The sequence below is a fragment of the Cucurbita maxima genome, unplaced genomic scaffold (assembly GCF_002738345.1).
Source record: "Cucurbita maxima cultivar Rimu unplaced genomic scaffold, Cmax_1.0 Cma_Scf00006, whole genome shotgun sequence".
NCBI classification, from domain to species: domain Eukaryota; kingdom Viridiplantae; phylum Streptophyta; class Magnoliopsida; order Cucurbitales; family Cucurbitaceae; genus Cucurbita; species Cucurbita maxima.
The window spans coordinates 3,453,619-3,462,713 of record NW_019272022.1 but is presented as its reverse complement, the minus strand read 5'-3'; the positions used below and the strand labels follow the sequence as shown (position 1 = coordinate 3,462,713).

The window sequence follows — 9,095 nt, the reverse complement described above, 5'->3', positions numbered from 1 at the left end:
GGGGGGGGGGGGGGGGGGGGGAAGTGAACGAACATTCAGACTTGCCTTGTGATGGCTGACAAAACTGTTGAACTTGCAAGGCGCAGACCATGAGAGAATGATACTACACATCCAGAGAATCAGAGGAAGGTGCATGCCCTGCTTCATTACGAAATAAGCACAAACACAGGTTCCACAAATTGAAAACATCCTCCTCGTTTTCACCTCTTTCTTATAAAGATATGGAGATTCAACGATTTGGAGTCAGCAATGGTGTCCTCATTAAGTTGAAAGAAAAAAAAAAATACAGCATCTGCAAGCAAACAAGAGAAAAGTACCTTTTATAAGGAAAATGTAGGAGGGTAATTTGAGAGAAATTGTGGAGGAATGAATAAGTACCCTGCAGAATTCTTAATCATCTAAATAATAGTATGAGCCAGCGGACTTTTGTTCCCGATCCTTTGTCGAGTCCACCTTGTTAATTCTTGGCCTGTAATTTGTTGGATCTCTTCTAAACGTAATATCGAGATGCTGCAATTGATCACAGTTTGTCAACAACCATGGTAATGCTTCTTAGGATATGGTATGATAATAATAAAAAAGAAAGAATGTGAATCAAGGGTAGATAGCATGTCATACAGATAAGAAGAGATTCATTCCAGTCAACAACGACTGAGGTCCGTTAGCAGTACAATCGATTGATGGCTGACCCTCGTATACAATAACTCGATCTGCTAGATAAGTGGCCATAATAAAATCGTGTTCGACCACAAAGGCAGTCTTTTTTGCATGGAGGATAAACCTCTTAATGACTTTTGAAGCAACAATACGCTGCTCAGAATCAAGGTAAGCACTAGGTTCATCTATCAGATAAATATCCGCAGGCTGCAAGCATTCGAATAAAGCAAATATGTTAATCATTTCCCTGTAATTATTAAATATTAAATGCAAAAGATTGTATCTTGAAAGGAAGACTGAAGTCACAAGGTAAATGTACCTTTCCAAGGCAAAGGCACAAGGCAACTCTCTGCAACTCTCCTCCAGAAAGATTCATAACTTCCTGATCCATCAATTGTTCGATAAGCAATGGCTTCATTACATCTGAAACAAATTGCGGATGCATATAGGAGTCCCTTATTTTCTGATGTAGTAAGTGCCTGACTGAAAATTTAAACTTAGGACTGATCTTCTGGGGTTTGTAGGAAACGTTAAACTCGGGAATTTCAATGTCAGAACCTTCAACAGAATCAGGTTTCAACAAACCAGCCTGCAAATGTAGTCAATGGTGCGATTAATGCTTAGGAAGCAGATATGTACTCCTTGGAGAATTATTATTTACTAAAAAAGAAAATAATGGAAAGACCAAATATACCAGCATACGAATAAATGTTGTCTTTCCTGTTCCATTCTCACCGAGCATCACAATAATCTGAGAATCAGTAAATTCACCTTCAACCACACGGAGCCTAAAATTTCCCTGAGTTTTAGTCATGGTGGGGTACTTATATCGTGCATATGTTTCAATTTCCTCAGCACTTTCCTGAGGAGTCTCAGCAACCTAGAAGAGAAAAAAAGTAAGGACAAATTGTAATCACATCAATGTTGCAATCTGGACTTGAAAGTCAGCATAATCACCACCTTGAAGGTAAGAGATTCATCTCTAAATCGTAGATTTTCTGTGGGAACAAAACCAGCCAAGAAGATGTTGATTCCTTCTCGAACCGAGAAGGGAAGGGTCACAACTCCATATGCACCCGGTTTCCCATAAAGACAGCAAATGAAGTCAGACAAGTAATCCAAGACACTAAGATCGTGCTCGACAACAATTACATAGCTGAAAAAGGATGCATGAACAACATCAAACTAACGTAAGAAAAATAAGTATGCATACATAAAATGGCAAGGAATATAATAAAATACACAAAAATTACCTGTTGGGCCGAAGCAAAGATCGAATAACTTGAGCAGCTTTAAGTCTCTGTTTCACATCAAGGTAACTTGATGGTTCATCAAACATATAGATCTCTGCATTCTGTATGGCAACAACAGCAATGGCAAATCTTTGAAGTTCTCCACCAGACAGATCACCAACATTGCGATCTATAACTTGATTAAGTTCTAGATCACGACAGAGTTCTTCCTTCACATTCCTCTCGTCTTTTTGCTCTAGCACCTGGCCAACGTTCCCTTGAACTGCTTTTGGAATGTGATCAACATATTGGGGCTTTATGATTGCCTGACGTAAAAGTAAAGAATGGATCAACAAAGTAAACTTTGATGAAGCATGTTACTACATCCATCCTTGAAAACATTCAGTTATTTGTACGCAATCAATGCAGGAATTATAAGGTGTCAAAGGTAATCAGGGTCTAAAAGAGATGCCATAAAGAACATCATGAAATCTTCAATAATGGAAAGAAACATAATCACTAAAGTAATCTTAATTTTTTTTCAGAAAGTGGGAGTTGGCACAATGACATTATAAAATTGTTCGTTTAAAAGATGCATTAAGTAGAACTCCAAGCATGTCTCTTCCTTATCTATGTTCAATAATAGAAATAAACCATAATACTATTCTCCAACAGGAAACCCAATAGAGATTACAAAACTAATTGATGCAGTTCTGGAGAATGAAAGCACCGCAGTCTCCTTTGTCTGCAAGCTAAGCAGTTAACATGGCGTTTATCGTAGCAAAGGTACCATCAGTTTTATATCTTACCATTCCCCTCCCAGTGATTAAAGGTCAAAATGCTAATGCACTTCCCCATAAATTTCCAAAAACAATCAGAACTGTAATCTAAAGTTTTCATAAAGTTTCTTCAGATTTGCTATTTAATCCCTGCTGAAATATGGTGAATTTTTTAGGATACTAATCAGTTAAGAACGAAGATAATAGATTCAAATTTCATAAGGGCATCAAGAAAAGTAGGAATGAACAAAAATATTCCTACATGGTATTTTGTACCAATATCCATTCACTAGATACATTATTTTTTGAAAACATGGACAAGATGTGAAGGAAAGCATCTTAGTATTACCTTTAGATTATCTTCAAGGATACGCGTAAAATAATTCTGCAACTCAGATCCGCGAAAGTAGGTCAATATCTCCTGCCAATCTGGGGGGTTCTGAAAATATGCATGTAAAGGGTGTGAGCTATATTTCACAACAAAGCGAATCAGAGAAGGCAATGGAGAACGTTACATTGAAACGACCAAGATTTGGTTTCAGTTTTCCAGCCAAAACTTTCAGTGCAGTGGACTTCCCAATACCATTGGTTCCAACTAAACCAAGAACTTGCCCAGGCCGAGGAACTGGCAACCTGCAACCACATTGTCCTCCAATTTCGGAACCACATGAAACTAATTTATAATTTTACAAGCTTGGCAAAGAAATAACCTGTGCAATTTGAAGGTGTTGACACCATATCTATGCGTTGTATCTTTATCCAAATCCTTCGGCAGATTGATGATTTGAATTGCTTCAAATGGGCATTTCTGTATCAATGTATTATAGTTACTCTATATCTCACAAGAAATATATCACAATGATTCACACACACACACACACAAACCATAACTTGCACAAACCTTAACACATATACCGCATCCAATACATAGTTCTTCTGAGATGAAAGCGATCTTAGAGGCTGGGGTGACCTCAATACACAGTTTACCTGCAAAGAGATTAAAATTAATGAGGTAGCAAACAAATAGACCCAAAACAAGAAATTTTTTGCATGAATCAATGATCACAAAAAAATATATTATAATAATTATAGTAACAATAATACAAAGGAGTTGTTCATAATTCGTATCAAGTCAGCATTCAAATGGTGAAACGTACATAATACATGCTTAAGAGATTGAAAAATTGAACACTACGAGAAGACCAATGAAATCAACCCCAGAAACGGAATAATCCGCCCAGAAAAAAAAGGTAAGCAATGAAAAGAAAATCAAAAAAACCACCACTCTATTAACTACTCATAAAAGTAGATACCCTTTTTAGGCTAATTGAAAATTATTAATGATGCAAACGAATATACGAAATACGCACAACGACAGACGACTGTTTTATAAAAGTTTCCGCAATCGAACACTTTAACTACGATCAGAATGAAGAACCAGTTCAAGTCCAAGTCGCTGGGTGCTTTGGCGACTGTCTTGAAAGGTAATTCTACGTTTTCCGGTAAGGAAAAAAATAGGTATCCGAATAAAGTTGTATCATCGAATTACTCCAGGGAACAAACTAGTTGAATTAGAACTCTCTGGCCCAAAGACAGACATTAATACATGACTATACAACCCTACTAGAACAGAAAAATTAGTAACTATCCAGTGGCAACCTTAATCTCCCATACATTATCGGACAGTAGATCAGACCAAGAACATCAAAATCTACAAAACCATAACAACTTGATTCTCAATTAAAAAATACTAATACGAAAACGAGCATAAAATACCTGTCTTAACTACGGGACAGCTCTTCTTGCATTCCTGACGGCACTTTTTCGGCTTGCACCTATCCGAACTCACAATAGCTATACGCGTTAATCGATCCGCCATCAGTCACTGCGCCGAACTACAGAAACAATTAGATACATACAAACCAAATCAAAATCAAATCGTCCAAAAATCCTAGATGGAGAAAACATAAAAACGAAATAAAGAAAACTCACCAAGAATGAAAAACTGAAGGTAGCGGAAGATAATCAGATAGGAAAAGAAGGTGGAATCAAAGAACAACGTGCGCTGAGAAGCGAAGAGGAGATACGAGCAAAGCGTATGGCACACGCACGTCTCCAAGTAAGCTTCTAGGGTTTTTTCAGATGCAACCCGAACGGCGGTAATTTTCGGAGGGTTTTTTTTTTTTTTTTTTCTTTTCTTTTTTCTCCCCAAATGAGTTACCAAATAATCAGCCTTATCAAAATCTCGCCCGAGCTGTAAAAGTTAGTCTGTTATAACCTAAATTATACATTAGTTGGTCAACTCATAAAATATTTACTGTCTTTTTTCTTTAAATATATTTGCATAATTTATATATCATATTTTCTTTTCTTTTTTTTTTTTGTTAACAAAAATAATAATAATAATAATAATAAAAGTTGTAGAAATATATAACAAAATGTTTAAAAAAAAAACTTTATAATATCAATAATTTTATTAAGTAAATTAATAAGGAAAATCATATTTAAAATAACATTAAATAAGAAATACAATTTCAAAAAGAAGATTTAAAACAGTATTTCATCCCAAAATGGCAACAATTTTATAACTATTTATTTATGAAGTATACAATATATATATGTATGTATATATGCACATATTTGAAAAAGATAAAACGATTAGATCATATTTGAAAAATATATCAAAATAATAACGTTTATTTAATAATTAATTAATTTAATAAACCCAAAGCAAAATAAATAAATAAATAAAATATATCATCCAAGTGTTATTCGTAAAATCTCACGATTTAACTAATTTACTTTAAAACGATGCTATTGCTACATATGATTTTATGTGTTGGTAACGAGACATTAAGGATAGTATAAATTTAGAAATAAGTTCGTTTATCAAACTTGTTTTTTTCTTAAAGAAAATGAAAAACAAGAAATAGAAATAGAAAACGAGAACCTAAAGAGCGTTATCAAACGAGCCACCATTAGTATCTCAGTTAGACGATCACTAGACTTTAGTCGTCCATAAGTTTGGACCATAGCCTTCATACTTATAGAAACTTACCATACCTAACTTCAACTTTAGCAATTTTGTGCAAATTACATTAGATATAGATAAATAATAGAAACCAGTGAATGTGCAAGTAATAAACAGCATGGCAAAAGGTGAAGTTTGGAGCAACTATTGACGGGAAAAGAGTTCTCACCGACCTAAGCTGACTCGACTTGTTACGGTTTATATCCTAGACCAAAAGGTTACTACCTGTTGTGTTGAACTCGGGGAAAAAAAGTGAGAAAAAAGAGAGGATAAGCAAGGAGGTTCTCATGGTTCACTAATCTAAGCATATCATGAAGGGTGAAGGTTTATATCCACGACCAGAAGGTCGGAAGCCAAATCGCACTAATGCAATTCATTCGCCCAACGAGCAACAGGTGGCAAAGAGACCTGTCCAATATACTTCTCTTACAAGAGAAAAAGAATAAAAAGTAAAAGACGAAGAAAGAACCTTCCCTTATTCAGCATTGTAATCAAATATGTAACAAAATGGCCTCTCAATTCTTCCTGGGGGTCAAAGAAAATAAGAGACAAAACAAACATCACAATATTTTCTGGTTGCCTCCTCAGTTTTCCAAAACCCGAAGCGTGCTGGAAAATTTTGCCACTTTTCTCACTCGTCGTAAACGAGTTTCGTCTGAAATCCCAAGTCTACTTGTACAAAAACTCGACATTGTCTCTAATATTACAAAAAGTAAACTGATCGGAAAATAAATACATACCTGCACTTGATTTTTAACAGCCTTCGAGGTTTTTATGCAGTTCGTTCCGGGTGCGTGTGCAGTTTTTCAATTGTCTTTCATAACTGTAATTTCCCATCACAAAGCCAATCTGCTAGAAGATGATAATGCGCACAAATCATAAACAAGTCTCGCTCGGGCATTCCCGGAAATTTCTTAGCCAAGCAAGTCTTTAAACAAGTTCGGATTCGGACTGGTAGGGGTCACACCCATCTGCCTAACAACTGCATCCTTTTCCAAAGATGCCTTTGCATCTGGTCCCTTGCTAAATTGTGTCAGATTCGAAACAATAGTTTCTCCCTGACCCGTCTTTGCGGCCACTTTTGACAATCCAGAAGAAAGATTCAAATCATCCTTGTTGGAGGATAGAAGATCCAAGAAATTGCTTCCTTGTCCACTCATGGCTGTCCCAGAATATAATGCCATAAGATCTGGAGATTTATTAGGTTCAACAGGTTTAGAATTCACGGTCAAAGAAACCTGGCTTTCATCAAGAAGCCCTTCCAACTGCTTAAATGGATCAACAAATGGTGTACTACTGGTGACAACCGGTTCACCTAAGTCGAGGAGGTCGGGAGGAGGTGGTTGGTGGCTTGCCTTAGGCACAGCAACTTCCGTAGATGTGACTGCTTTCTTGGCTGCATGAAGCTTATCAGCACCATGGTGTGCCTTGGTAACTTTATGGGCAGCAGAAGGTGCCCTTTTTTCGGTTTTGGATGAACCTCCAAATAAGGAGGCCGCAAGCTTTTGTTTCTCTTGAGAAATCTCAGGTTCTGAAGTTCTCGAGTTATAAGTCGTGGGTTTTGAGCTTACAGAACTAGTACTATCTACTTGTGAAACACCATTTACTGCTTTTTGAGGAGTGGAAGTAGACACAGAGGAACCAGAAGAGGAGTACGTCGGCCTGCCCCACTTCTTCTGAACACCATCAAGTCGTAGCTTGACTCGAGTCAAACCATCATCTGATACAGAAGGATCTGATGTAGACTGGTACGTCTCCCTAGGATGATATGGCTCTGGTACAGGAACCAATTCAGCTGAGACTGCAGGCGAAATAGGAGGGACGCTTGATGGCACTGGAGGCCTTGGGAGATCATAGGCCTCAAACCGAAGGCTGTGCGACACAACTTCACGCTGGTCAAGACTTTTGATGGCACTGATGTCATCCATCCTAGATCGCTGACTCTCACGAATGTAAGGCTGTGCACCATTTTCTAGTGACTGTTGCACATAATTGTTGAGGAACGATAGATCTTTATCAATCTGCAAGGAGAATTGAAGTATATTACTACTACAGCATAATATCAAATTCAATAAATTTTGTGATTAAAAATGAGTTTGGGATGCCTGTTTCAAAAGTACATTAAACTGACACTTCTTTGAAGGAAACTAATTAAATGCTTCGATTAAAAGCACTTTTGAGTGATTGTAATTCGTTAATTTTGATTATTAAAAATTTTAAGAAGTGCAAAAAGACTAATACAGCTCTTTCAAGTTCTAACCAAAACAGTCTCATTTTTTTAAAAGAACAATTATAGCCCTCCCTAAACATTTAAAAGTGCATACCAAACATACCAAACTTTTCTTGAGATTATGAACTTCAAAACGGAAATCAGAAAAGAATAGCATATGTATATTAAGAAGAGAAGTTGACCTAAGAAGTTCACTTAGAAAATAGAGGAGAAGCAATAAACCATATAGACAAACTCGAAACCAGTTTAACGTTCTCATAAGAAGACATCGACTGGTCTTTCCTTTATGACCAGTAAGGAAAAGGAAATAAATAGTCTTGCAGTGAGAAATGTGACCTCAATATCTTCACAGCTTGCATCAGCTGGCATTATATTCTCAACAGCTTGAGCATCTAAGCATAAGGTGGCCAGCAATTCATACGCACGTTGCTGCAGATCTGTTGAGTGGGATGCTGATAATTCTTCAATCAAAGATTGACACTGCAACCAGGGAAGAAGTAGACCATTTCATAATAAATAGATATTTTTACTATTTATAATTTGTAAAAAATAACAAGGGGAAATACTCGTGACAAGCATCAGATGCTCGATATCAAGATTTAAATCAAAATGAAAAATGAAACCGAGACATGGAAGGGGAAAGCAACAAAGTCATTGAACAATAAGCAATTTTTTTCCTTCCAAGTTCCACGCATTGAATTCAACAACCAGCTGAATTTTTAATTCTTTCAGTGAGATCATTCATAACAGAACAAAATAAAGAACAGCAAGCATAAACGTCTTAAATTTACCTCAGGTAGCACATCCACTCTTCTCCCGGACATCTTCTCAAATGCATATACTTTCATGAGAGCTGTCACCGCATAAGCCTTCAAAGAGAACCACATCATTACTTGAGAGTCAAGAACATACGTTGCTATTGACTCCTAAATTTTTTGGCAAAGCTCTATGTTCTAGAAATTAGACAATAGGAAAACAATGGGTTGGGCAGTTGGAAACAAGACAATAACTGCTTACCCCCCAAAGAAAAGCAACATGTGTCACAATCTCAACATCTTTCGTATCAATAGCACAACTTATTGGCATTTTAGGAACGTTTTGGCCTCAGCAAGGCAGTTAGCTAATAACAGGTTAATAACCAAAAAAGAAAAAAAAAAAAAAAAAAA

At 36.5% G+C, this 9,095-nt stretch overlaps 2 protein-coding genes across 4 annotated transcripts in view; both read right to left on the bottom strand.

Moving 5' to 3' along the window:
* Positions 1-21: 21 nt before the first annotated feature.
* On the bottom strand, positions 22-4,873 carry LOC111480843 (ABC transporter E family member 2-like). 3 transcript variants are annotated; one of them, XR_002717933.1, is made up of 14 exons: positions 4,661-4,873; positions 4,445-4,553; positions 3,570-3,655; positions 3,379-3,476; positions 3,184-3,301; positions 3,018-3,107; positions 1,911-2,215; positions 1,618-1,813; positions 1,352-1,537; positions 977-1,246; positions 619-864; positions 379-510; positions 205-292; positions 22-138 (listed from the first exon to the last, which is right to left on the bottom strand). XR_002717933.1 is itself a non-coding variant. In XM_023126041.1 (13 exons), the coding sequence occupies exons 2-12, from the start codon at positions 4,545-4,547 to the stop codon at positions 391-393; spliced, it is 1,818 nt and encodes a 605-aa protein (XP_022981809.1). In that variant the 5' UTR covers positions 4,548-4,563; positions 4,661-4,873; the 3' UTR covers positions 117-292; positions 379-390. The 3 variants fall into 3 exon arrangements, 2 of the variants coding, with proteins under 2 accessions (XP_022981809.1, XP_022981808.1); XM_023126041.1 differs by having other exon boundaries at positions 117-292; positions 4,445-4,563; XM_023126040.1 differs by having other exon boundaries at positions 117-292.
* A 1,276-nt stretch (positions 4,874-6,149) lies between these two features.
* LOC111480462 (AP-4 complex subunit epsilon-like) overlaps positions 6,150-9,095 on the bottom strand; it is a 7,728-nt gene continuing 4,782 nt past the window's right edge. The window contains exons 9-11 of the mRNA XM_023125514.1: positions 8,721-8,798; positions 8,266-8,409; positions 6,150-7,720 (exon numbers count right to left, since the gene is read on the bottom strand). Coding sequence (XP_022981282.1) covers positions 6,614-7,720; positions 8,266-8,409; positions 8,721-8,798 — 1,329 coding nt within the window. The 3' untranslated portion in view covers positions 6,150-6,613. The remainder of the gene's footprint in view (positions 7,721-8,265; positions 8,410-8,720; positions 8,799-9,095) is intronic.

Excerpts from the sequence above, each read along its gene's own strand:
- LOC111480843 (XM_023126041.1), bottom strand. The coding sequence starts at position 4,547 with ATGGCGGATCGATTAACGCGTATAGCTATTGTGAGTTCGGATAGGTGC. Across the intron at positions 3,302-3,378 it reads AACACCTTCAAATTGCACAG|GTTGCCAGTTCCTCGGCCTG; the intron begins GTTATTTCTTTG and ends ATGTGGTTGCAG. Across the intron at positions 511-618 it reads GAATGAATCTCTTCTTATCT|CATCTCGATATTACGTTTAG; the intron begins GTATGACATGCT and ends GATCAATTGCAG.